At 53.3% G+C, this 27744-nt stretch overlaps 2 protein-coding genes across 8 annotated transcripts; one reads left to right on the top strand and one right to left on the bottom strand.

Moving 5' to 3' along the window:
• The first annotated feature begins 235 nt into the window (after nt 1-235).
• Nucleotides 236-22481, top strand: MAB21L3 (mab-21 like 3). Of its 7 annotated transcripts, none has more exons than XM_059673332.1 (8): nt 236-418; nt 6439-6549; nt 7918-8156; nt 12351-12491; nt 13879-14170; nt 16294-16472; nt 16943-17137; nt 21707-22218. In XM_059673332.1, exons 3-8 carry the CDS (start codon nt 8076-8078, stop codon nt 22067-22069), a joined length of 1251 nt encoding a protein of 416 aa, XP_059529315.1. In that variant the 5' UTR covers nt 236-418; nt 6439-6549; nt 7918-8075; the 3' UTR covers nt 22070-22218. The 7 variants fall into 7 exon arrangements, with proteins under 7 accessions (XP_059529315.1, XP_059529314.1, XP_059529309.1 ...); XM_059673331.1 differs by having other exon boundaries at nt 16294-16478; XM_059673326.1 differs by lacking the exon at nt 16294-16472 and having other exon boundaries at nt 21707-22481.
• LOC132220344 (small ribosomal subunit protein eS24-like) lies at nt 4537-6152 on the bottom strand. The gene has a single exon (XM_059673340.1). The coding sequence runs from the start codon at nt 5402-5404 to the stop codon at nt 5012-5014; it is 393 nt and encodes a 130-aa protein (XP_059529323.1). The 5' UTR covers nt 5405-6152; the 3' UTR covers nt 4537-5011.
• Nucleotides 22482-27744: the final 5263 nt, after the last annotated feature.

Here is a 27744-nt window from a genome sequence, read left to right as displayed (position 1 = left end):
GATTGACCCCGTAACCTGGGCATGTGCCCTGACCAGGAATCAAACCGTGACCTCCTGATTCATAGGTTGACGCTCAACCACTGAGCCACACCAGCCAGGCTGGAAAGTTACTTCTTGGTTGCTAGTGTTCTGGCTGCTTGTGACTGGTTGTCATGGTGATGGGAGAGAATGAATTGGGAGGTGGCTGTGATAGGCATTGCACTGTGGACTTAATTTACATATCCTTTGTTAATAGGACTTTGTCGTAGCCTTCCTCTGACCTGGACTTGAAATATCCTGTTGTCATTCATGATGCTAGAGTGCAAAGGAAGACAGTAAAAGTATGCTACCATCCTGCAAATCAGACTTGTTTCTGTCCTCACTCCATGACCCTGTGGAGATTTAGATCCTGAGGCAAAGACTTGGCAGCAAGAAAAAGGTGAGTGTTTACATGATAAATTGAGGAATGAAAGCCAAATGTTAAAGAGTTGTCGCAATTGGTCCCGTCATTTGGCGCTTTGTTCCACCAGGTGGTTGTGTTTGGTTTTTTGTTTTTTCTTATGAAATGTTTAATACGGAAAAGACTCGTTGATGTTGAAGTACCAAGCTTCACTTACGTCTTTTCTATTCGTTCTTATTGTTGTTGTTTGTCTGGCTGTTTTGACCTTGATCACTTTTATTGGAGCTCCTGCCCACAAGGTCAAACTGTATTTTCTCAGCCTGATTGTCGACTACAAACTGCCGTAACCTGTGGGGAAAGCCACGTGTTCCTTGGCAGTTGGTTTCCCGAATCGTGTTTCAGGAACAAATATTGTGGCTCCTGAGTAGTGAGACTGAGAGGTGGGGCCGAGCGTCCCGGGGGCCCCTCCCGCGTGCCTTTGAGAGGGTTTCCCTTTCTCGGGGAAGGCCAGGGGTTGTCCCAGGCAGCCTTCCTGGCTTCCTTGGTTTCCTGGGGTCCTGAGGGAACGCTCAGAGACCTTCCTGTAGTCATCCCTGATTTGGATGCCTAAGCCAAGAACTCTCGTTCCCAAGACTGCCATCAGGGGCTCATGTGAAGAGCTCCGGCTAGGCCTCCTGGAGAAAAACAGTGAAGGGGGACCGGGATGCCAGTATCGGGGAGCTTTCTATGGTTCTGGCATTGAAACTCTCGAGTAAAAGAGAATGAGAAAGCTGGCCCGACTTCTGGGGCGGGTGGGAAGAGAAGCAGAAATGTGGCCCAGAAAAGCAGGAAAACCAGCCTTCAGAAGAGGCCCTGAGAGCGTTGCCCCTTCCTGGGGCAGTTGGTTGTGCAACAGAGGGTGGTGCCCCTGAGCTGTCTGTCTGTCTAGATGCCTCTCCGTCCAGCCCTGGGAAGCCCCGGTGAGTTCTTCAACAGAAGTGTCTTAAGCATTGCACTGTGATAAATGCCACGGCCGTGACTAAATACCACGCACTGGGTGGCTGAAACAACGACAGTTATTTTTGCACAGTTCTGGAGGTTAGACATTCAAGGTCAAGGTGTCATCAAGCTTGGCGTCCCCTTGGCTGGCAGGTGGCCCCTTTTCTCGCTGTGCCCTCACGTGGCCTTTCCTCTGTGCCGTCCAAGCGTGGTGTCTCTTCCTCTTCTTACAAGGACACCGGTTGGATGGGATTAGGACTCAAATGGCATGCTTTTCACTTCATCGCCTCTTTCAAGATCCTGGCTCCAAACACAGTCACACGCTGAAGTACTAGGTCTAGGAATTTAACAGATGAATCGGGGTGGTGGTGGGTGGCATAGTTTAGTTTATAACGAGAGAGGCCAATAAACTCCACCGCTGAGGGACGGAGGAGCGGGAAGGCCCCATGAAACGGCCTGCAGCTTACCCGGGATCCTGTCAGGATAGTCAAAAAGAGCTGAAGGGTGGTCAAAGAACGGAAACGTTTGGGACAATTGAGACCTTGATCCCAGTTTATCTTTCTCCCGGAGCAGCAGGAGAAGGTGACAGCAGCCGTGGGAATGAAACCGCTAATGCTCCTGGGGAAACCCAGGGTTATCTGTGAACACACCAAGCCAGCCGGGACCTACTGAGCACTGAGAGGCGCAAGACACACTCCCAGACGTTGGCGAGCAGAGTCTCATCCAGGCCCAAGTTAGGAACATGTGGGAAGTTCCTAAGCACAGGGAAATGACCCAAGGAGTCTTGGAGGCCTCCATGTGTCCAGCACTGGGCCTGGAACTGGGGATTCGTCGGAGAGCCAAGGAGACCTGACCCCTGACCTCTGGCGGCTCCTGCACTAGAGGGGTGGACAGATCTTGGTCTCAGAGCCACACAAAGAATTTCAAACTGTGATAAGTGCTCTAAACACAAAGGACAGTGGGACGGGATCGAGTGCGACAGAGAACAAACCCACCTCAGAGGAATTCTCAGCAACTGGCATGTGAGTTGAGACCTGAAAGATAAGAAAAGGTTAACCCGGCCAAGAATCAAAAGGACATTGGTGCAGCAGCTCTGCTATTATTCTGTGTGCCTAAGCCACTAGAGGCCTGTTCACATAGCTTAAAAATAGATCATACAATTTTTTTTTCTGATTATGTAAATGAGTCATACTTATAAAAAATGTTTTTTTACACAGGAAAGTATTAAAAAAATTACCAGTGGGGGGTAAGAGATCAACTGAAGGACTTGTATGCATGCATATAAGCGTAACCAATGGACACAGACAGTAGGGGTGACGGCCTGTGCTCGGGGGTGGGAGTGGGCGGGGAGAGGTCAATGGGGCAAAAAGAAGACATATGTGATACTTTCAACAATAAAGAATTTAAATAAACAAAAAGAAAATAAGGTAAATAAAAACCTACCAGAAGTCTTACTTCCTTGAGGTAACTACTTTGAGAACATATGGTGTTTTACATGGTGAACAGTAGCTTGAAGTCTTTTTGTTTTTTCGTTTCTTCCCATTTTCCCTCTGCCTAGTTCAGTGATGGCGAACCTTTTGAGCTCGGCGTGTCAGCATTTTGAAAAACCCTAACTTAACTCTGGTGCCATGTCACATATAGAAATTTTTTGATCTTTGCAACCATAGTAAAACAAAGACATATTTTTGATATTTATTTTATATATTTAAATGCCATTTAACAAAGAAAAATCAACCAAAAAAATGAGTTTGCGTGTCACCTCTGACACGCGTGTCATAGGTTCGCCATCACTGGCCTAGTTCCTCTCTGTCCCCTACTCATGAGGCATTTGTACCCCGTTTCTTTTTTTTAATTTTTAAAAATATATATATTTTATTGATTTCAGAGAGGAAGGGAGAGGGAGCGAGAGATAGAAACATCAGTAATGAGAAAGAATCATTGATTGGCTGCCTCCTGCACGCCTCCCATTGGGGATTGAACTGTGACCTCCTGGGTCATAGGTCAACGCTCACCCACTGAGCCACGCCAGTAGGGCTCCCAGTGTACTTTCAAATATTTCTGTTAAATGCTTGCCCTTGAAGTTGTGTAGCTACCTTGAAAATATAGACGTATACTGCGACATGATTTATGAATGTTCTCTTACTGCCGCTGACCTACATATATTTTAGTTTCTTTTTCTGCTTGTATCTTTCCTGTCTCAGCATGATACATCTTAATAAAGAAAACTAACACAGATATATTACTTCACAGTTGGGCTAATAATAATTTCCAACTTTCAAACGTTTATGTTATAAGACTGACTCTCTTCTTCTTATGCAGAATCATGTTGGCAAAACTAGTTAACCAGAGCCCCACTTGCTGGGGTATCATCAGAGCCCAGCTGACCTGGAGGAAGGGGAATACCCAACTCTCATACGGTCTAGCCTTCCGCGGGGGAGAGGACAGCAGCCGGCTGCAGCCCCTCCGGCCACGCCGTCCCACTTCAGGAGGGAGGGAAAGGAAAACCGAGCAACACGAGTGAGGTCCACAGACCAGAAACGCACTAAAAGACTGAGACCTCATCAGGGGACTAGAGCACGCTTCCCCTCCTCTATAGCGCACCCCCCATCACCACAGGCCTGTTTACAGCAATCCTTGCACCCGTGCATTATGTCCAACTATTGGAGAAAACTGCAAGCATATGACAGGCAGTAAACCATAATTCGTATCAGACGTGGCAGGATGTTGGGGTTATCAGATATGGAATTTGAAACCACAGTATGATTAAATGCTAAGAGCCCTAGCGGATGAAGTAGACACGTGCAAGAACAGATGGGTAACATAAGCAGGGAGATGGAAGTCCTAAGAGATCCAAAACAAAACGCTGGAGGTAGAAGGAGACGTGAGGGATGCCTGGGCTTCTTCGTAGACTAGCTGAGAAAAGACTCTGGGCCAGGGGCCATCTCCGCAGACACCTCCAGAACTGAAAAGCAAAGAGAACCAAGATCGTAAAACACAGAACAAAATAGCTAAGGATTATGGGACAACTACAAAAGGTGTCACACATGTAATGAGAAGACCAGAGGGAGATAAAACAGAGAAAGAAACAGAAGAGGTATTTGCAACAATAACGACTGAGAGTTTCCTCGAAATGTGTGATCCCCCCCTTATCCACGGTTTCCGTTACCTGCCGTCAACCTCTCTCTGAAAATATTACATGGAAACTTCCAGAGATGAATAATGGATAAGCTTTAAGTTGAGCGCTGTTCTCAGGAGCGTGATGAAATCTGGCGCCATCCCGCTCTGTGCCGCCTGGGAAACCCGTTCCTCATCCCTTTTCCAGCGTCCGTGCTGTATACGTGACCACCTGTCAGTCACTTTGCAGCTGTCTTGCTTATCAGATCGACTGTCAGGGTATCTCAGTGCTTGTGGTCAGGTAACCCTTATTTTACATAATGATGGCCCCAGAGCAAAAGAGTGCTGATGCTAGCAATTCGAATATGCCAAAGAGAGCGTCCTTTCAAAGAAGACATGAAAAGGTTCCCAATTTTATTTATTTGTTTGTTTGTTTGTTTAAAGTTTATGGTTTATTAAGCCTCTCATGAAAAATCTGCACAACCATCACAGATAAAGTCACTGAAGAATCTTGACTCCTTCTGTAGTTCAATCTCCAGCTCACTCTTTGCCAGCACCAACAATGGCCTGTGCAGTCCCCCTGACTTTCTTCATTCTGTCCTTGCGTTCCTTTCTCTGTTTTCTTGAGGTCTTCTTCTTCTCACATAGGCCATGTCTTGCAAGTCTGTGTTTGGGTTCGTTTTTCTTTACGTAATCCAAGGAATCATCAATCATGCCAAAGCCAGTGCTCTTGCCACCACCCAAGTGGGTTCTGAATCCAAACACAAAGATGACATCAGGTGTGGTCTTATACATTTGGGCTAGTTTTTCCCGAATTTCTGTCTTGGGTACTGTTGCCTTCCCAGGGTGAAGGACATCAAGGACCATTTGCTTCCGCTGAAGTAGTCTGTTGGTCATGAACTTCCTGGTCTGGATAGTTGCTGTGTCATTCATGATCTTCAAGCAGCCAGGGAGGAAAAATGGGGGTTCCCAACTTTATAAAGTGATTCCATACAGCTCAAAATATTTCATCTATAAAAATGTCACGTCAATGTGTAATGCAATCAGATACTCACCGCTATTAACTGAGGGTCAGTTACGTGTTAGGTGCTCAGCTACTCTGAGGGCACGGAGCACACAGGGTCCCTGTCTTGTTCAGGGCTGGGGGCTCCCTCCAGCCTGGGTCCTCATCTCTGTCTGGACCTCTGAACTGTTACAGTTGAGTCACCCCAGGATTGAAGGAAAACTTTGAGAGAATAAGGCAGAGTTTGTCGCCTTGGTGCACTTTGCCAAACGTGTGCATTTAAGAGCGATTTGGATCCAGACAACCCTTCACCGTCTTGGAATAAATATCTGGGCCACCAGGTCAGTCGGTAACAGACGCCCCTGCTGGTGGGCCAGGGCGCATGCCTGCCCGGGACTGCGCCTCTGGACGGGTCGGGGTTGTGAGCACCTTGTTAAACTGCCTTGAAAACGTAACTTCTCGGTCCTCAGAGCAGAAGCTGAGTCGAGCTGGTTGACCTGTGCCTACTTGCGTTGGTGTGAGTCATGAGAAATGAGGAGCCGTGTATCCCGAGGAAGGAGAGGAATCTGAGTCAACGTTGAATCCCTCCCAGTGGCCCAGCGTAGTGCCTTAGGCAGCCTGTTGCTCAATGCATAGTTGTTGACCCAATATCCAATTAACCAGAGATCGGTATCTACGAAGAAAGTGTCTTTTCCACTCGTCAGAGGCCCCGTGTGTGTGTGTGTGTGTGTGTGTGTGTGTGTGTGTGTGTGTGTGTGCGTGAGAGAGAGAGAGAGAGAGAGAGAGAGAGAGAGAGAGAGAGAGAGAGAGAGACTGCCTGATGTTTGGAACCTTTGCCTGTAAGGAACTGTGTCATGGAGTGAGGAATGGGTTGTGTTTATACAACACCCCTATTTTCCGGGTCTGACATCCAGGCCTGACGGCAGTAAGCCACCTGAGCACCTGCCTCTTTCTTCTTCTCCAGGCTCCTCCGCTGGCCCTGCTGGTGGTTTTCCCTGCTCACACCTGGCAAGTGCCACTGGCCCCGGCGCCAGAGAAGATCCCCTGTGACCAGCTGCAGTCCGGAGCAATCTCGGTAGGACAGCCACAGGCACACAGTAACGAAGTGTGCACATCTGGGGATGCGTGTCAGGGGCGACCGCAGAACGAGAAGAAAGGCCCCGCCAGGGGAAAGGGAGTTCCAGTTAACGACCAGGACGAAGCAGGAATGAGGACGAAAACAAGAGCACCCGGGAGAAACAGGAGGGCTTGGGTCCAGTTACCACTAGGGTGGGGCAGGATTCTGAGCTGCGCGAATCCCCGAGTGAGAGGCTCTGGTCCACCTGCTGTTGGGAGCACCTGGCCAGTGGTCAGAGAAGTTGAGATACCCAGAGCTGATGCAGGAGGAGCAGAGTGACAAATGGGAGGACCTGGAAACTTGAGGCAGTGCTGAGGGTGGCTTTCCCCGTGCCTGTCAGAGGCGGGTCGCAGAGGGACCTGTGGGAAGCAGCTGGGCTGCACCCTGGGATGAGGGAGTGGGTGGAGCACAGAGTGGCCAGGGGCTCTGTGGTGGCTTTCTTGCCCCAGGGCAGGGCAGGGCAGGGCAGGGCAGGGCGTGAGATATGCAAACTCTGAGGCTCCGGAAGGCGGAGTTGCTGGGCAGCCAGCCTTGCTGAGCCCTGGGAGGCGCACTCGGTGGGTTTGGACACCCGCGGGCTAAGCGGGGCTCCAGGCCGCTGTTTCCTTAGCAGACGTCATGTTTACGCTCCGCTCCGGGGAGAGCAGACCAGACCATTGCGGGGTTTGTTTCTGTCAGGCGGGGGACTTACCGCCTGAGCTGCGTCCCAGCGGCCTTGCTGGCCAAGCCAGGCGTGATTGCTTCCTCCCCTCTCCAGGGGCCTGTTTACACTGACTTCACCGTTACTGCCAGCTCTCAAGTGGGAAGAGGGAGGTTATAGTGAAAGGTCAGCAGGTGAGCAGAGGGTCCCTGTCCTGCCATTGGTGGGTATGCATACGTGTACCTGTGTGTGTGTGCCTGTGTGTGTGCACTTTTCTATGTGCAAATCGTGCCCTGATCTGGTTGACAAGACCTAATCGCTTGTTTGTGGGCACAATTATGGGTGCCAGGCTGGTTGGTGGGCAGTTTCCTGCTTTGTTTATTGTAAAGAAGGAAAATCAGTCCGCGGGCTTTCTGGGTGGAGGGCACGAGATATTTACTGTCAACAGGAGAAGGACGAGGGGCTGTGAGGTACTGAGCCCCGGGGGGCACCTGGTGTAGGACAGGAGCGTGAGGGGTGGAGACGCCAGCTGAGGGCGTTCTGCCCGACGTCGTATTGGACGGAAGGACAACTTGGAACGCTGCACTTCGGCCAAAGCACAGCGCGGAGTGGAATTAAATTAGGTTGGGCTCGCATTCTATTTCATCAACTGTCCTTTTTAAATGATTTTTTAAATCCTCCCAAAGATAACAGATGGATGCTCCCTGTTTGGAAATAGGAGCTTAAGTGAAGAATCGAGAAGGCCAGTCTCTGGTCCACGCGCACGTCCCCAGAGAATCTAGCAGAGAGGCTGACGCTGTTGGGAGGAGCCGCTCACAGCGCTGTCCTCCCCTCAAGCCACAGGATGGAGCCTCCACTCGGGACTCAGCAGGGAGCCATGCAACCCCTGGTCGCCGACAACTTCGAAGCCTGCCTGCTGGATAAGGTGAGGACGGGTACCCGTCTCTCCCACACACCCCTCCTCACCCCTCCTCACCTTCTACCGCCTTCCCACCCCTCCTCACCCCTCCTCACCTTCTACCCCCTTCCCACCCCTCCTCAACCCCTCCTCACCTTCTACCCCCTTCCCACTCCTTCTTACCCCTCTTTACTCTTTCTCACCCCTCTACCTTCTCCTCACACCTCCTCACCTCTCTACCCACTCCTCACTCCTCTACTCCTCCTCACCCTTCCTCACCCCTCCTCATCCTGCAGGGGGCTGTCTGCCACTCCTGTCCCACCAGAACTTTTCTGAGAAGGTCTCAAGCCCCAGCTTCCCCCCACGCCCCACCAGGGGAGAAAGCCTCTCTGCTCCCCACTTTTCTGCTCCATAGACACCCATCAAACTCAGCTGAGTCCACTTTCTCAACACAATGTCCCGGGCACCGCAGCACAAACCGTGTTTGCCTTCCTGTGGACTCCTCTCGTATTATTAGTGAACACATTTATCTGACAATCAATTGTACATGGACTCCTGAGGCCGTTCTTGTTATTATCTTGGGGTGGTAACGTCAATGTTATATTGTTTTATTGTTGCTCAGTTTCTGGGGCGAAGAAGAGAGTCTTGGATATTTTTATTCCCCTTGAAATTCACACGGTATCTTTGCACATATGTGACCCGAATTATGTTCATTGAAGACAACGCAGGAATAGTGTGAAAGGTGCTGGCAGCTTGAGGCTCGTACAGTGTCTCACTTAATCTAACCAACAGCTTTGGGGTGCATGCCCATCGCCCCCGTGTTTACAGAGGAGGGAACGGAGGCTTGTGCGGGTTAAGTAACTGGTCCGAAGTCACACAGCTGGGCAGAGAGTGCTGAGGTTTCAGTCTACTCTTTTTCTACCCCGAAGCCGTATTTCTTCTGCTAAACCCCTCTGTACGCATCTCCATAAACACAGTGGGCACTGCTTTGTGCAGAATACTGTGCCCAAAACACAGGTCTGGGGTGGGTCTGCTACAAGAAAGAGACTCTGTGCTCTGGGTCGAGCCCACAACCTGGGCATGTGCCCTCACGAGGAATCGAACCATGACCTCCTGGTTCCTGGGTCGACGCTCAACCACTGAGCCACACCGGCCGGCATTTAGAAACAAACTGGTTCTTGGTTTTAAATGCAATTCCAGAATTAAAAGTCTGACTTCCTGTTGTCGGGAAGGAAGTCCTCAGCGTTTTCCCCAGCGGCACTGATCATGGGTGGCATCTGCACGGGCCACATGCTCGGGGGTGTGACCACGCCTGTGTGACATTTCGTTCCTGGCACACTATTTAGTGCCATCTCCGTGCCTCTCTCTCAAGGAAGCATTTGCAATGCAAGTGGGTCAGCATGTTATTATAGGGAACAATCTTGACGTCCAAATAATTTATATTTGAAACAGTAAAAGTTATCCACAAACTTGAGCTATTGATAGTAGCAAGTGATGCGTGGGACAGCAGTGGGCCTGACACTGGTTCCGGGAGACGGACGTAGCCCGGGATGGGGACGCGTACATAGAGCTGCCTGGAGAGAGGGAGGCCAACCATGGATGGCGCCCTTAAGGGATGGATGGGTGCTCTCATGGCTGCTTGTGCATAAACTGTGCTTAGTAAGAGTGACTGAATTTGCATGCTGACCAGTGTAGCGTAACTCACCCACTGGGAGGGCTGGCTCAGCCTCAGTCCTCACAACACTCTGAGAACTTTACTGTGAGATGCAGCTCCCAACCACTCTGACCGCAACATTCTATCGTCAGATCTTGTGTTACTTTTCCCTGCTGTTCCTGGTCAGACTTCTGGTCACCCAATTCCCCTCACCTACTAACCCAGCTTTGTCCATTCTCTGCCCAGAGTGCGAAGCATGGCCCGCCGCCGAAACCCTCCCGTGCTCTCCTAACCACCTGCAGATCTTGCCCAGCAAACCCCAGGCTTAGCCCCTCAACTGTTACCTTTGTGCTGAGAGCATCTTACAGTGGGGCCCACTGGTATCCCACAGCCACGTGGGCCCACCCACAGACTCATGGGCCCACCCACAGACTCATGGGCCCACCCACAGACTCATGGGCCCACCCACCACTGTCTTGGTCACTGCCTGGCAGCCTCACATGTGCCCAGGCAGCCCCTCATTCCTTAGAGAAGCTATTCCCAAGTCTGTCACCCGCAGTCCCTCCCTCCCACCTCTGTCCTCCCTCTCAGCCCATTGCCTGGACTCCTGCTCATAAAGAAAACAGTCATCAGACAGGAAGTCTCGGATTCCCGCATTCCCTGCCCTTTCCTCTGTGTTTGCACCCACCTTTCCTTCCTCCTGGCACCGGTGGATTCCTCACCAGGTTTCTGCATTTGCCCAGCTCTTCCTGGTTGGGAAACCCTTACTCAGTGGCTCTCCCCTCCCCACCCCCGCTCCTCCACCGGCTCTCCTCAGTCAGCACTTAAACGTGCTTGAACCTGCGTGTCATTTTGAAAATACCTGTCGGTGTCCTTGTTTGTTTTCCCTTCCCTAGCCAACTTCCTGGAGGAGTTGCTTACCTCTGTCTTCACTTGCTTGTCTCCCATTCCCTTAAAAAAAAAAAATTATTGATCTCAGAGAGTAAGGGAGAGGAAGAGAGAGATGGAAAATCAATATGAGAGAAAATCATCGATCGGCTCACCCCCTACTGGGAAGAGAGCCCTCGACCTGGGCCCGTGCCCTTGACTGGGAATCGAACCGTGACCTCCTGGTTCATGGGTCGACACTCAACCACGGAGCCATGCCTCGGTTTCAGAAAAAAACTTACAGACTTCCCATCCAAAAATTATTTGGATTTTTCTGTCTCTCCTGGAGTTGACTAAAAATTCCATTGTGTTTCCCACAAACATCTATTTCCCTAAACCTTACATATCTCTAAAGGCATGTATTTTCGGTGTTCAGTTTTCTGGGGGTATTTCCCAATTTTTGGAGACTTGCTGTACGGAGTCAGCAGGTCCAGGAGGGGTGAGTTCCGAGGAGGAGGGAGCCGTGGTTTATGGGCATAGCGGGACGCAGTCGCTGGACGTTACACTGTTGAATCTCCACACGTGCGAACCCGTTTCATAGTCAGCAACCTGGACAGCAGGCGTCACCGCCCCCTTACGTCATCGTCTCCCCACAGTTCACAGCCCCTGCGTGACGGTCTGGCCCTGCCATTTCCCAGCCGCCAGCCCCAGGGGCACCCTTGCTGGTCCCCCAGCTTTGCCAGGCGTGCTCCTGCTTTGGGGGCCAGGAATGTGCTTTCCCCGGCTGTCAGCAGGGCCCACGCAAACGTCACCTCCTTAGAGATGACTTCCCTGGCCACCTGATTCCAAAATAGTAGCCTTTTTATTCTCTAATCCCTCATCCCATGTGACTTTTCTTCATGGGACTTACCCTACCTGATATCACATTGTACACACACACACACACACACACATACACGAAGTGTGTGTACACACATACAGGGGGGCATGAGTAGTTTTACAGTTGTGAGCATGCGAAACAGTTTATCCTTGTATTATTATTTATTATTATTTTTCCACATGAACAGCTGTACACCTACTTTTGCCCCACCCTGTATGTATATGTACACGTGTGTATATGTGTGTACATATATACCTAGGTCCTGTATTTTCAACTGGAGGGCAAGTATCCCTGTCTTGTTCGCTGTTGTCTTGTTCACTGTGCACCAGACTGTGAAAATGGGCACCGACCACATGGCAGGGGACGTCTGTGACCTCCCAAGTCTGTGAACTCACACTTGAACGCGTGCTTCTATTTTATTTTTTTAAGATTTTTTAAAAAATTGATTTCAGAGAGGAAAGAAGAGGGAGAGAGAGATAGAAACATCAATGATGAGAGAGAATCATTGACCAGCTGCCTCCTGCAAACCCCACACTGGGGATGGAGCCCGCAACCTGGGCATGTGCCCTGATCAGGAATCGAACTGTGACCTCCTGGTTCACAGGTTGACGCTCAACCATTGAGCCATGCCAGCCGGACGAATGGATGCTTCTATTTTAGAAGTGAACTCTGAGGCACTGAGGCACCATCAGACCTGAAGTCACCTCTCCCGGACCCCTGCTCCTGTGGTCACCCCACTGTGTCCTGTCCCGTCACTTCCTTATGCCAGTGCCCCGGGGCAGCCCCAGAAATAACCCCTGTGCTGCTTCCCGCCCCCCAGGTGGATCAGCGGCGCCAGCGGGTGTCCCAGATGGTGGAGGAGGTGCAGAAGGTCGTCTACCACCTGACCACAGAAATCAGCAACCAGGACATCCGCTTCCAGGCCATCCCGTACTCCCTGATGTACAACGGGAACATCACGGTGAGCAGTCTCCCTCGCCTCTGGGCGCCCACCCGGGGCTCCCGGGAACCGCACGTGACAGGCGCTGACACCACTGAGAATACTAGCAGTACGGCCTGTTTCCTCGGGGACTGGGTTTTTACCACTTACACACTCATGTGAGCGCCCACATTCCAACTTCCAGCTGACGGACTGAGACGGGGAAGTCACAGGGCGAGGTCAGTCCTATGGGGCGAGGAAGCCAGAAGGCACCCTGGGGCCCTGAGCCAGGCCTGTGCCACTCTCACAGTAACCATAGATTGGGGGCTGGGCAGAGGGAATTCTCGAGACAATGGCTGAAAGTATTTTGTGGGTTGCAGGTGGGGAGGGAAGGCAGTGGGAGAGGTGGCCTTTAGAAACAGGGGTTCCAAGCCGCCTCGGAACCCCTGTCCCTGCCGAGGAGCCCCCAGAGCTGTAGGCCGCCAGGGGACCAGCCCGCGCACGTTCATGCACCACCGTGGAGTGGGCGAAGCCGTCCTCACAGAACGATCTCACCTGCAGACAATCTCTCGGAGCAGACACGAGGGTTCTGTCCCTTTCAGGGACAGGCGAAGCGAGGCTCTGGATTATTCTGGATCCCCGTGCCCCTTGATCTCGATTTTCCTTACGGCACACAAGAACCCCTTTCATTTGTGTTAAAGTTATCTGTATTCACGTCCCTCTCTCCCACCAGACTAGGTCCCTCGTTTGTAGGGATCATGTGTGTTGATGGCTCCGTTCCCAGCCCCCAGCAGGGTGCAGCCTGCGGTAGACACTCAACTTCTGTTGAATGAATGAATGAGCAAAAGAATTAGTATGTGAGCACACGATGTACTGGTGCGTACACTTCGAGGTCGGTGGGCGTAGGGACCACCCGTAAGATTCTAGGACTTGTTGCATTTTGAAACACCAAGATCTTGGGAAATTCACCCCCGGATGCAAATGATAAAACTAGATTAGATCCTGGAATGTCAGCACATCTCCGCCCCCCTCTCCCACCCACTTCCACTGCCTCCTAAATTAGACAAAAGTAGACCCGTGACTAGGAATAGAAGCACAACATTACTTTTCCTAGAACGACATCCTGGGAAATGTCTTTCTGGGAGAAGAGTTCTCCCCGTAAACATGAGGTGCCCTGCAAAGCCCAGGTTTCCTTCATGCCTCTTCCTTGCGGACTCACGAAGCCAAGGGCTCGGTGACTTCATGTGCTACTCGAGGCATCACGGGGTCAGTGGCTGGACAGGAAGGGCCCTCGCCATAGGCCGTGCAGTTCATTGCTGAGGGCGGAGTGGTTAACGGAGCTGCCTGGCTCAGCAGGTGGCTCCAGGGCACGCCTGTGACCTCCCAAGCCTGTGAACTCACACTCGCTCTCTCTCCTCTCGGACCTCAGGTGTTGTCCCCCAGCCAGTTCCTCGTCACAGTCCCAGTGAGAGGCCTGTCCGGGTACCGGGAGGCCAGGGAGCAGCGCTGGCGGTACTACACGCTGCAGGGCGCCAGGCTCACCTGCCCCCAGCGGAGCCCCGAGGGCCTGCAGCAGTGGCTGGAGGTGCAGCAGTTCACGAAGAACCTGTGGCAGTGGCACAAGGCAGACGTGAGCATCGAGGGGGACATTGTGCCCGCCAAGGTGCTCCAGGTGTTCCGCAAACTGGTGGAAAACGCCATCGAAACCTGTCACCTGTCAGGTGAGAGGACCGAGAAAAGCGGGGTCTACTTTTTAAAGGGTAACTTGTGACCTGCCTACTTGGCAATTCAGTAATTCCAGTTCTAGAGAGAGATTCCTACAGATACACACGGACATATGTACGAGGGTCCCCACGGTCACAGGCTGTGTGGTCGTGGGGAGCTAGGAAGGGTCCGAAACAGGAACACTGACCGAGTAAATCCCGCTGCCTCGCCTCGGGGACTGTGCAGCCTTCAGAAAGGGGAGGTAAAATAAAAATAAAAATAAAAATAAAAATAAAAATAAAAAAGAAAGGGGAGGTGCCTGTGCTCGCACACAGGGGTGAGAACAAGTCAGTGGAGAACCAGAGAGCTGAGCAACACCTGTTCCATCTGCACAGGAAGGAATGGGGGGGGGGGGGTCCGTGCACATTTCCTTGTCTAGACAGAAGGATTCTGGAAGGTTCCATGATGGAAACAGCCCGTGTTTAATGGACTGTGACCATGGGGAGAATGCTCCCATGGATTATTTAATTTAATATGCATAGCACCCCTAGAGAGTAAGAATTATTTTTCTACCTGTTTACAGATAAAAAATGAGATGTAGAGAGATTAAGTGCCATGTGGGTGAGTGGAGCCGGGCGCGGGCCAGGCAGGCGGGTCCGGCTGTCACCTGCTCGCTTTGCCACGCTGTCCGCAGGCAAAGTGGGTATGAGAGAGTCACACCCAGCCGGTTGAGGAGAAGCCGGCAGTAAATCATGCTGAAGTGGCGGGTGCCCTCGTGTTCCTGTCTGGGCGGCTCTGAGAGGAGACAATAGGCTCCTCCTGCCACCCCAGCAAGGAAAGAATGTTCCCTGTGGAGCAGCCCGCACAGGCAGCGAGGGAGCTTCTGTTCCCTCCCCGGCAAAGAGCAAAGTCCCAGCTCCCCACCGAGGGGCTCGGCCTTCTCTCATGAAGCCGGACAAAAGCCTGCATCCAGCCGGCCTGGCTCAGGGGTTGAGTGGCAACCTATGGACCAGGAGGTCAGGGTTCGATTCCCGGGCAGGGCACATGCCCGGGTTGTGGGCTGGATCCCAGTGTGGAGTGTGCAGAGGCAGCCGGTCAGTGGTTCTCTGTCATCACTGATGTTTCTGTTTCTCTCTCTCCCTCTCCCTTCCGCTCTGAAATCAATAAAAATATATAAAAAACACCAACCACCTGCATCCTTTGAAAGAAGGGGGACAGATCAGAAGTGGATTCTAGCCTCTGAGTGGGAAACTTGACCACGTGCGTTTCTCTCGCTCCCTCTCTCCGCCTGGTTGGAAGCGATGGTGTGTGGGCTTCCTCTGCTCATGGGACTCTCTTCTTTTAAAAAATATATTTTTATTGATTTCAGAGAGAAAAAAAGAAACATCAGTGATGAGAGAGAATCATTGATCGGCTATCTCCTGCACTTCCGCCCACACTGGGGATCGAGCCGGCACCCCGAGCATGTGCCCTGACTGGGAATCGAACCATGACCTCCAGGTTCAGAGGTTGATGCTCAACCCCTGAGCCATATCCACTGGGCAGCTCACTGGACTCTTGAAGCCAGTGACTGGGCAGCAGGTTATGATTTTGAGGGCTTAGGATGGTAATGCAGACAGGGGCGGGGCTGGCGTGATGCTGGTGAGAACAGATACCCCCAGGAGCCTGTGACTTGGACAAGAGACGGTTAAACCGAACGCCACCACAGGCCGAGGAATTAGCAAGGGGCGAGGCTGTCTCAGATGAGGTCGGCATCTGCGTGGAATGAGGGGGATGTGGAAGAATGGTCGGATTTCATCTTACAGCAGCAAATACTCTACCTTTTGTTTGTATTCAGCGTCTCTTTCAGTTGAGCCTCCTGAAAAGAATCCATTAATTTCAAAGAGAAGGTACCATAACAGCCTTGGGGGAGGGAGGAGAAAGATACAAGAAAAACCCACCAGCCATGCGATTTTCCTAGCAAGGCTTCTGTCGATATTTACTCGGCTCATTGTCTAGTTTTGCTATAAACCGCGCCCCCCTGGGTGCGCCATTGACACCGTGGAAATGGCCCGGCCGGCTGCGGGCGCTGGTCAGAGTCGCTGCTCCCAGACTCCCTCTTTGAATGCTTTTACTGAGCCCGTCCGTCATCTCCCACCAGGAAAGGTCAGCGTGCTCACCACCGGCATCACAGTCCATGTTGCCATGGAAACATCCAAAGGGCAGGTGGAGATCGAGCTGGCCCCCGAAGTGGAGATCCCCACCGCCTGGTCCAAGAAAGCCCCGTGGCCTCGGTGTCTGTCACGCTGGCCCTCCTCCGACAGGGCGAAGTGCGTCAAGGTACGGGTGAGCGGGCCCCCTGGCCGCGCACAGCCCTCACAGCCGCCAGCTTCCCAAAGAAAACAGGTTTCCCCAGACCCGCGGTTCTCCAGTGGGGGCCCCACACTGGGGAGCGGGGAGCGGGGAGCGGCACCTGAGGACCTGTTAGACATGCAGGTTCTCGCGCCCCCTCTGATCTCCGGAAACGAGGCTGGGTGGGCAGGCCCCGCCTCCGGGTTTTAACAAGCCGCCAGGTGATTCTGGTGCAGGTTCCCATCAGAGAACCCCTCCCAGAGGAAGTGAGCGCAGCTTCTGCCATTAACTGCCCACGTGCGAGGGGCGGGCCCGGAGGCTCCCACTGTGTCCACAAGGGGTGCTCGCCTACCCTGGGGCTGGCCCCCAGACCAGTGGGTGCTGCAGAGATGGCTTTCTCCTCCTTTCTCCTCCGGCCAGCGTCCTTCTCACGTTCCCGCGTTCTCCTCTTCCTCCAGTCGTTTGGGTTCTCCCTGTTGGCCCGTTGGCATTATCACTGGCAGCTGAGCTTCCTGCAGGCCGAGCGGGTGCTGCTGGAGCACCTGGACGAGGACGGGGGCTGCCGCCGGCGCTGCTTCCAGGCCCTGCGGCAGATGAAGGAGGACGTCTGGTGTCCAGGGCGGAGGCCTGTGATCACGTCCCACCACCTGCAGGTGAGCGTGCGGCCGGGGCGACCGGGGTGGGTCCCCTCTGCGTCTGGTAGGGCCTGGCCTGGCCACGTGGACTGGGCCTGTGTGTGTGTATGTGTGTGAGTGATGCATGTGATGCATTCGGATGGGCGTCCAGTGCCCCCACTTGCCATACCACAAAGGGTCACTCATGGAGAGAGAGAAACCAGCTGTAAGTGTGCCCACAACTCCCCTGGCCAGGGTACCATTTCCTCCGCCTCTCCCTCCCTTCCCCCCCCCCTCCTTCCCTTTTCTTTCTTTGTGCCTTTCCTCTTTTCCCTCTGTCTCTTTCTATCTCTCTCTCCTCCTTTTATTTCACTCAACAAACCACCACAAGTGCCCACTGTGCGCCAGAAACCCCGCTGAGCGTTAGGACTGAATTGCAACACGTGGCCGCTGCACGCGAGAGGTCTTCTGTCTGGGGAAATCGTGCGAGCTGCTCAAACCTCAGATAAAGTCCCGTTTTCCTCGTGTCCTGACTTAGTCCCCACTCAGACCAGGTGCAGCCACTCACGCACACACACACGCTCCGTGCAGAGGAGGAAACCAGGGTGTGATCAGGTGAGACCAGGACCCGAACTTCCGGGTTCCAGCATCGGGCATGGTTTCCCGTCACTCTGCCAGCACCTGCCTCCCCTCCCCCCAAACCCAACATTGCACCTTCACGCCCACCTTCACTCACTCACTCAGCAAATGTGTGCTGAGATGACTACAAGCCAGACACCTGCCCCGCACCTGGAGGTACCTGGGGAGCAAACACAGACATGCGCTGCTCTCGGCTCCCGGGCTAGCAGCGGGGAAGGGTGTTGATCAGGCAGCTCTGCAGCTGGAATCACGTGATGCAGGGAGCCCCAGGGAGAGGAAGAATGCTGCTCCGGGAACCAGGGCGCCCCTCCTGGAGAGTGGCCTTTGATTACCCTCTTCCGCTCCTCTTTCCCAAATTTCCGACCGCACACGGTGAACTGGACGCTCAGGTCGCACCGTGTGCAGCTCACTCGGGGCGGGAGGTGTGTGACTCTGACGGGCAGCACAGCCCCAGCCCCGCTAGTTCCGCTGGGAGCCCAGGCTTCTCCCTGAGCCCTACCCGGGAGCACAGGTCTATGTGGTGTCCTCCCTGCACGCTCCTACCTGTGCCTCCTCTCCCTCAATGGACAACGATACCATGTTGGTCTTACTCACTCCTGAGCCCCTGTCTCGCCCAGCGCTGTGCACCCAGTAGTTGCTTGGTAGACATTGGTTGGCAGAGTGCATGAGTGATGCCACATCTTGTTCAGCTTCCCCACAGCCCCTCCCAAAACCACTGGCCTTTGCTCCGCCTTCTTATCTTCTCTGGTGATCTGTCCTCCTCGGTCTGGCTGAGAGTCTCTTCATGTCTGGGACCTTTCCCTCTAGTGTCTACATTCTTAACATGTTCTCGGGCACATGCCCCTGAAAGCACACACCTGTGCTGGGGGAGGGGCGCGTGCTGCCTGTGGCCTGACCTTCTCTCTTGCTTGTCTTTCTCCACTGGGAAGAGGTAGAGCTGAGACGCAAACTCCAGTCTGTCTCAGAGCAAAACCTCATCATCTTGATCCCAATGGCATTGCTCCACAATTAAGATGGATAGAGACACTTGAAGTGGCATGAATATTTAAGGCAAGATTGACGAGGGTGCCGTGACTGCTCTCAAAACTGCATCCCACCCACGGACTACTTTCATCCCAGTAGCTTCTAAGCATCTAGAGCAGCGGTTCTCAACCTGTGGGTCGCGACCCCTTTGGGGATCAAACGACCCTTTCACAGGGGTCGCCTAAGACCATCTGAAAACACATATGTAATTACATATTGTTTTTGTGATTAATCACTATGGTTCTCAACCCTCCTAATGCCACGACCCTGGAATACAGTTCCTCATGTTGTGGTGACCCCCAACCATAAAATTATTTTCGTTGCTACTTCATAACTGTAATTTTGCTACTGTTATGAATCGTCATGTAAATATCTGATATGCAGGATGTATTTTCATTGTTACAAGTTGAACATAATTAAAGCATAGTGATTAATCACAAAAACAACATGTAATTATATATGTGTTTTCTGATGGTCTTAGGCGACCCCTGTGAAAGGGTCGTTCGACCCCCAGGTTGGCGACCCCCAGGTTGAGAACCGCTGATCTAGAGTCTTAGAGCAACTCCTTCAAGGGTTTCTGCTTCCGCCCTCCCTTCCCACCCACAGAGCACAGCAACACTGCGCGCACTCAGGAAGGGGCGTTAAAAGGGAGTCAGGTGTTGGAAGGGTGGGATGAGAGGAGCAGCTGCCTTGTCCCCCAGCCTGCCCCCTTGGTCAGCGGGCAATGCGATGGCCACGGCTGGCGGCGGTGTGGGTTGTCCCCGAGGAGGGCTCGAGCGTGCAGGACCATTGCAGGGTGTCCGGCTGGGAAACGTGGAAGAGATCGTGCAGAAGAGCCCGTCATGCTCACCTCACCTGAAGCCTGGCCCTCCCCCCAACAGGCTCTCCCCCGAAGCGGGAAGCCAGAGCTCACCTTCCACTGGCTTGTTTATTCCTAAGACCCACTCAGAGGCACGGGGCCTGGACTATCATGGGCTCCCTCGCCTCGGTTTGCCTGGGGAGGTGAAAGGTCAACGACAGGAGAGGAATGCGCCCTGTCTTTCGTACCCCGGTTATCTTGACCAGCATGAGATGACCTCCAACTCGTTTGCGCCAAACAATTTAATCTAAGTCGAAACGTAGTCAGTATCTTGCCGTGACCCTAAAACTGTTCTTTTACTTTTTAGTCTAGACTGAATTGACACAACAGTGACTAAAAGCAGGTATAGTCCTCTGTCCCAGGGAGGTCACAGCCCAGTAGGGACCCCATGGCACGTAGGAACATGAGGGCTACTGGGCTCATTGCTGCTTATGAGAAATAAGTGACAAAGAGGGCGTCTAATGGGTGTCAAAGGGCAATTGGATGTGATGAATGAGTTTCCTGGGAAACGGGAGGGCAGGTAGGTGTGCTCCAAGCTGAAGTAGAAAGTAGGGTGTGAAAAGCCCTGAGGGAGAAGAGCGCATGAAATGAGGCCAGTGTTGCCCAATGGTGTGGCTCAGTGGTTGCGCGTCCACCTAGGAACCAGGAGGTCAGGGTTCGATTCCCAGTGGGGAGTGTGCAGGAGACAGCCAATCAATGATTCTCCCTCATCATCAATGTTTCTCTCTCTCTCCCTCTCCTCCCCTCTCTGAAATCAATACAAATATATTTTAAAAAAAGAACCGAGGGCAGTGTGGCTAGAAGGAGAAGCTCAGGAGCATGCAGGGCCAGACGAGGCTGGAAAGGCAGGTTGGACCAAACCTTGTGAGCCAGACTATGTAAAGGTTTATATTTTTAGCTGAAGCAATGGGAAGACTTGGAGGCCCTTATATTTCAAAAAGACCACGTTGGCTTCCGTGTGCCTGGCGACAGGTGGGAAGGCTGTTGCGCAGGTCTGGGCGCGATGTGGCGAAGAGGACGGCCGCAGATGAGATACGTGGGTGGACTTGAGACCTGCGTCGGCAGCAGGATCGGCAGGACTTGCCTGGGGTTGGCGAGGGCGGGGGTGACCCCAGGTCAGTGACTTGCATGACTGGCTGGATGAGCAGCTCTGGAGGCAGACCAGGTAGGGGGGAAGGCCGTGAGCTCAGCTGGGACATGTTGAAAGATGACTTTCAGATTTGCAAGAAATACCAGGTAAAGAAGTCAGTGGAGCAGTCTGGGCTTTAGAGAGAATTGGGAGTCACCTGTGTCTCGTGGAAATGAAAGCCACTGTGGTGGAAGGACGATAGAGAGGAGGGCCTGGCGCTGGGGAACGCCATGCTTAAGGAGGAGAAGCCTGCCGAGGAGTAGCTGCGGTGCTGGGAGAAACCCGAGGGTGTGGTGGCCTGGAAGCCACGTGAGGAATAACCCCAGGGGAGGGTGTGGCGGAGAGGATCTGCCGGCTGGTCGGGTGAAGCGAGGGCTGGAAGAGGCCTGCGAGGTTCAGCCGTGTGCAGGTCACTGGGCCTGGAGGAGAGCAGCTTGTGGGGACTGATGGTGGGAGAGTCCAGCCGGAGGGACTGAGGCAGGGAATGGTGCAGAGAAAATGAAGACAGAGACGGGACGATCGGAGAAACCTGATCTGCAGGGGAGAGTTAGGGCAGGAGGAGAGGTGGGATCGGCGGGAGCAGGAGATCCTTTTAAAAGCCAGCAAGGAAGCGGGAGATCCGTCACATACAGTTTCCGGAAGGAGAGGGATTCGGCCGGCTGGGAGGAGCGGAGGGGCAGAGAGGAGGATGCCGAAGTCTGGGCCCGAGGGTTTCTGCTCTCCCTGCAGGGCAGAGGCAGAGGGGCGGGGAGAGCTGTGATCCCTGGATGTGTTCGTGGGGAGCGAAGGCCTGAACGGAGAGGCAGGCATAGGAGACGGGCAAGGCTGGGAACCCGCTGAGGGTGGGGATCCGGAATTCGGGGCAGAAGCAGCTGGCCCCAGGGTCACGTGAGCTCGGGGTCCCCGAGGACGCCCTCCTCAGGGGCCCACGCGTCTGACGCCCCCCCTCCCTCCGCAGACAGTGCTCTTCTGGACTTGCGAGAAGTACCCCCACGCCCAGGACTGGCGGGCCTTCAGCAAAGGGCTCCTGCGCCTGGCGAGGAAGCTGCACAAGTGCGTGCGCCAGCGTTTCCTGAAGCACTTTTTCGTGCGCAGCGGCAACCTCCTGCAGCACGCCGCCGCCGCCGAGCTGGACGCCGTGGCCCAGAGGCTGGCCCTCTTCCTGCAGGACCCCGGGCCCTCCTGCGGGCTCCTGGCCTTCCGCTGCGGCTCCAGCTCCAGCTCTGTGGATGGGTGCAGGCAGGTGCCAGGTTCCTGCCCAGGAGAACAGCACCGGGTGGCGAAGGGAGTCCTGCCGACCAGTTGCACCTCAGAGGCCTGACCAGGCCCCCCTGGGCCACGCAAGCCCTGGCCCTCGCCATTGCCAGCTACCTCTCTCGGGGACAGCTCTCATCCAGCTGCCCCGAGCAAACTGATGACAGTTCTGAGCCTGTTTCCCTTGCTCAGATGCGGATGGTCCGACGGGGAGGATGGAGACAGAGCCCCTGGAAGCCAGGCATCAGCCTGCTGCCCAGCCCTGGTCCCCAGCCCGCCAGCCACGGGTGCGTTGTTTCCATCTGTGAAATGGGACTGTGACTGTGCTCCCTGAGGGCGGGGCCGAGAGCCCGCGGACTGGGCGGTGCCCTTCGAGGAGAAGGCATCGGATCAGCACTCCGTGCTGCTGTTGGTGTATGGCCGGCGTTCGCATCCCGGATGAGTACCTGACCGCTGATTAAATGATTGCGTCTGTTGCGTTGGCCTGCGCGTGTTTCCCGCCAGCTCTCCTGTGGTTCCGTCTGTCTCGCTGGTGGTCACCCGGCAGAGAAAGAGAGGTTTCGATGACAGGTGTCAGTCAGAGGTGAAAGGGCAGATCTGGCTGCCTCCTGGATCCCAGCCACTGGCCTCTCCTTGTGTTCCACGCCGTGGGTCAGGGATGGGACTGCCTTGTATTGATGAAGGAACCTGGTACGGCGATCTGCATGGAATGGCTCGGGTGCTACTCACCTCTCAGCACCTTCCTTTGCTCTCGTCATTCACTCCCTCATTCATTGATACATATGTGCTCCTTAGGCGTTGGGGAATGCGGCAAAGGGCAAGATGGACCAGGCTCACCCGATGGGTGATGCCTAGTGGTGGAGACAGGACATGAACAGTGAGATCAATAATCAAATTATTATAAATTAGAGCGAGTGCCATGGAGGAAATAAACAGGAAACTGAAATAGAGCCACAGAGAGAGCCAGAAGGATAAAGATGCAGACACTGGCGGGGAAGGAGAGGGAGCCGAGTGCAGGCGTGGAGGGATCGCAGGGTCAGATCCCCTGGCCTTGGGACGCCGGTAAGGAATTTGTATTTTGTTGTAAAGTCGAAGGCGAGGCATTTGGCCTCTCCTGGCATCGTGATGCGATTTGCCTTTTAAGTTCCTTTTCTAGCATCTGCATAGAGAGGGTGCGGGGCTCGCCCTGGCGTCGGGCACGGAGGGCTCTCCAGCCCCACATTTTGAATCTCACTGAGATCCCGAGGCCACCCACCCTGTGCAGCATGTTGGCCGGGAGTTCTAGTTCTTGGTGAGGCCAGTGGTTTCTCCTGGCATTTATGTGCTGCTTCTCATGTCAAGGGAACCCTTTATCACTTAGAACATTTTCCCCAAATATATAACAGTGACATTCCTGTAAGCATGAACTGCTGCCTTTTTAAAAAGGAAAGTCACATTTGAAAAGGAAAACAATTATTTTTACAAAAATACTGTAACCAAATGGTGGGGTCCCTGGGCCATCACATGGGAAACGGTGGTTTCAGAATGATGGAGGGAGATCTTTCTAAGCATAAGTTAATAATTTTGACAACACGAACCGACCAGTGTTTTGCTAAATCATCCAGACTTGCTTTCAAATTCTCCTATTCTTAGATCTTGGGAAACATGTTTGAGAAGGTAGCAGACAGATATAGCAAGTTTTTAAAATGTTAATGATGAAAACAGCTGAAGCAAGTTTCGAAACAGCTCTGCAGCCTCACAGAATGCAAAAGGTGTAAGTCGCCTGTACCACTGATTCCAGTGTGTTTGGAGAGGGTGGGCCTGGCACACTGCGCCGGCTACTTCTGGTAGATTCTTCCCACCTTTCCCTGCGGATCTGGTTTCTGGAGGAAGGAGGGCTGTCGGCAGATTCCGGAGAGTTCCTACTGCTGGCCAGCAGAGGGCAGGCGGGGACCACACCTGAAGGAGCCGGGTTCCCACCGAGCCCCTTTTCAGCCAGCAGGCGTCACCCTCCTCGGCCCTGGTTCTCCAGAAAGGGAGCCAGGGATGGAGGATTCAGCTGATGCAAAATTGTTTACCTTTCCGGCCATTTTGGCTAAAATTTACAGCCTTTCTGCTTAAAGCTCAGCTTTACAAAGGGAGCCTGTGCAAGTATAGTCCATTGTGGGGATTCTGGGATATTCTGCTCATAGTTCTGAAAAGTTTGATAATATTACTCCTTTATTCTGGTCAGCCTGCTGTTTGTTTTGTTTTCAATTCTCCAAAAGACCTTTTCTGTGCATCTCCGGTCTGGGAACAGGGCTATTTCATGGCGAAATGCTTGGGGTTCAGCCGCAGGAACTGACCTGCTCGATTCCGCATCCAGCTCTGACTCTGTAACTGCCTGTCCTGGGCAAGTCGTCCAGCTTCCTAAACCTGGATTTCTCTGTGGACTTTGTAATGGCTTGAATGGTGTCCCCCAGAATTCATATGTTGAAGCTCTAACCCCCAACACCCCAGAATGTGACTGTATTTGGAGACAGGCTCTTTAAAGAGTTGATTGAGTGGAAAGGAGGCCTGGAGGGTGGCGCCCTAACCCGATAGGACTGGTGTCCCTAGAAGTTCAGGAAGAGAGATCCTGGGCAGGTGTGCAAGACACCAGGCCATCTGCCAGCCCATGGAGAGAGGCCTCAGGGGCAACCGTCCCTGCTGGCACCTTGACCCTGGCTTCCAGCCTCCAGAGCCAGGAGGAAATCACGTGTGTTGTTTAGGCCGTGCAGTCTGTGTGCTCTGTTCTGGTGAAACTAACGCAGGCCTCGGGGGAGAAGCCACACCTCCTCACTGGTGAGGAGAACCCATGGAATAATGGTGCTTAGTCGAATCAATGTTTGGTATTGTGGACACCTATCCCCCACGCTGTCCGTCATCGCTGCCAGTCCTGGTACCTACCCCCGCCCCATGTATAAAACCGCCACCAGGAAAGCAGGCACAGCATTCCAGTACGAACCCCGTGCGCCCATCTTTCCCTTGTCCCTCTTGCTGATGTGGGGAGGCATCCCTCCTCGTGCGGAGTTCTCCACCTGCGCTGGGCCAACGCCGCTGGCGAGCTTCGCAGGCCACCTCCCTTTACTTCCTGGCATCGCCGTGTCCTCCTGCAGCCCCCTGCCCCTCTCTTCTCTCCGTGATCCAGTTTCCCGAGTTACTGTACGTGTCTCCACTTCCTCCGCTCTTCATACTTTTGTTTACTAAGAGAGTCTGAGCTGTTTAAAGAATCACAGGGACACCATGCTCACTGTCCGGGTGGGAAAAATGGCCCATTACCAGCCAGAACTTTAGAATTCTCCCAGGTGCGCCTCCTTCCCTAGCCCCCTCCCTCCCTGACATAGGTGAGCCTGGTCCCCTATTTGATGTATGACTCTGGCTTCCATTTTTTGCTGCCTGCTAGTCAATCATGAGACTGTTGTTTCTTTGTAGGGTGTCTGCTTTTCTCTCTGACTGCTTTTAATTCTCTTCCGCCTCCTTTTCTCTCCCCCCACCCCCCCCTCTTTCCCTTTGTAGTCTTCCTTTGTCACTCTGACACATGGACAGAGTCCCCTGGCATCCGTTTGAGACCAGCTCTGCCACTCACGGATTTGTGATCTTGCGCACAACTCTTAGTTTCTCAAAAGGCTTTCCCTCGTCTGAAGATCAGTCCGCATTGCGAATGTTGGTTGCCTTGTCTAGAGTCAGACAGCCCTGGGTTGGAACTCAGCTCTGCCACGTACTAGCCCATAGCCTTGGCTGTTACTCAACTTGGCGAGACCTCAAGTTCTTTGTCTGCAGACTGGGTAGAGATTATGCCTTTTATCCCCGCATCCCCAGTAGTCACCACCCTACATGGCTGAGCAGATGAAGCTTCCAGCGGGGACGGTGCGGGCTTCTCACCAAGGCCAACGACTGTGGTTTAAGCATTTGCTGGAACAAATAGAACTGATAGCTTTAGAGCTTCAGGCATCTCAACACGGTATCTGGTATCCCAGGGACTCCCTTGTCTCTGTGGACCACTCAGTATCCGGGGCCTCTTTCAGTTGTTCGGGTCGTGTAGCCCTCTGCTCACAATCCTCCAACCATTGCCCATCCCGCTCATGCTAAAGCCAGAGCCCTAAATGACCCCCAGCCCCACCTCTGAACCAGTATCCCGTCCCTCACACTCATCCTCACCCATACTGCTTCCTCGCTCTTCCTAGAACATGCCAGGCATGACTCGGGACGTCTGTGCTTATGGCTCCCTGTGTCTGGAGGCCTTCCCTAATGGCTTGATGTAAAATAGGACATTTTATATACCTCAACCTGGTCTTGACATGAGCTACCCTCTTTCTCCGCTCGATTTCTCTCCATAGCACCCTCTGGACAGTATCTAGCTGTCTGTCTGTCTGTCTTGCACCCACCAGAGTGAACGCACTCTGAAGAAGAGACTGTGTCTGTGTTTTCAGGATTGTCTATTTACAACCCCAGGCACATTGTAAGTGTCCAGTACATCGGACCGTGAATGAAAATGTTTGCCAAACTCCTTCAGAAACGATCCATTCAGGTCTCAAGCTCCTTGGACTTTTCCATGTATTTGGTTTGTTTTTTCCCTTAAAAGCAGCAGAATCGCGGAGTTTCTAGCTTGCAGAGGAGGTGGAGGTCTTTGTCTGTAGCTGGGAGGAGAGTGGGGTCCCGGCAGGGTGAATGACTGGCCTCGAGGCCCAGGCTCCGAGGTGGTTTGCAAGGGAAACGCTCAGATGTTTTTCCTTTCAGAAGCCCTTGACCTTCTACAGTGCAAGCCTGAGCCCTGGAGGAAATGCAATCTCACAATCTAACTCGAACTTTGGCTCTTCTTCCTCATCGGTGCCCGGGGCTGGGACTTCGCCCCTCGCCCTCCACCCTGCTTCCTCTTTCCTGGTTGTCAGGATGGCGGTGTGGGCGGGACCCCTGTGGGAGGTGGGGACTTGCTGCTCTCTCCCTCCCCCTTCTCTCTCTCTCCTGAAAAGAAAACTTAAAAGAGTCCCGCCACTTATTTTCTCTGAATTCGAACTATATTGGTGGGTTTGAAAGACATGGGAACATGGGGAAATCACCCTAATCACCACCAAGAGGTTCTGCTGACAAGTGGGCAGCCCCACGCTTCACAGACGAGAAGGCAGAGGCCAAAAGAGAGGAGAAGTAATTTGCTCGAATGTATCCTGTCCCAAACGGAACTTCTTTTAAAAAATATATATATTTACTGATTTCAGAGAGGAAGGAAGAGGAAGAGAGAGAGAGAAACATCATTGATGAGAGAGAATCATCAATTGGCTGCCTCCTGCACGCCCCCTACTGGGGATCTAGTCCGCAACCAGGGCATGTGCCCTGATGGGGAATGGAACCATGACCTCCTGGTTCATGGGTCGATGCTCAACCACTGAGCTATACACAGGCCCAAACAGAACTCTTGATTTCTCCTCTCCAGTGTGCCCCTCGCCTCAGTAACTGGAGTCATTATTCCTCCACTCGCTTCAGCCAGAACCCAGGCGTTACCCTTGAGCCCTCTCTTTTCATCACCCAACACCTTCAATCCGCCAGCAAATCCTTTTGGCTCTGCTTTCTATATATAGTGCAAGTCTGACTCGCAGCCCTCAGCCCTCGGCTGCCTCCACCCCCAGGCCACACCTTCCTCCTGTCCCTTCTGGACTGCCACAGCGGCTTCCTAACTGGCTCCTCACACCCACCCTCACCCCACCCACCCCCACCCTCACCCCACCCCCCCCACCCAAGTGTCCCCCA

Source organism: Myotis daubentonii, chromosome 18 (genome assembly GCF_963259705.1).
Source record: "Myotis daubentonii chromosome 18, mMyoDau2.1, whole genome shotgun sequence".
Lineage (NCBI taxonomy): Eukaryota > Metazoa > Chordata > Mammalia > Chiroptera > Vespertilionidae > Myotis > Myotis daubentonii.
Note: the sequence above shows the minus strand (reverse complement) of the source record. Positions and strands in the feature narration are given on the sequence as shown.

What these genes read in the sequence shown, in the direction of transcription:
- LOC132220344 (XM_059673340.1), bottom strand. Translation starts at nt 5,404, where the DNA reads ATGAATGACACAGCAACTATCCAGACCAGGAAGTTCATGACCAACAGA.
- MAB21L3 (XM_059673326.1), top strand. Translation starts at nt 8,076, where the DNA reads ATGGAGCCTCCACTCGGGACTCAGCAGGGAGCCATGCAACCCCTGGTC. An exon ending in TGTACAACGGGAACATCACG is followed by an intron (nt 12,492 to 13,878) that starts GTGAGCAGTCTC and finishes CTCGGACCTCAG; the next exon opens with GTGTTGTCCCCCAGCCAGTT. An exon ending in TCACGTCCCACCACCTGCAG is followed by an intron (nt 17,138 to 21,706) that starts GTGAGCGTGCGG and finishes CTCCCTCCGCAG; the next exon opens with ACAGTGCTCTTCTGGACTTG.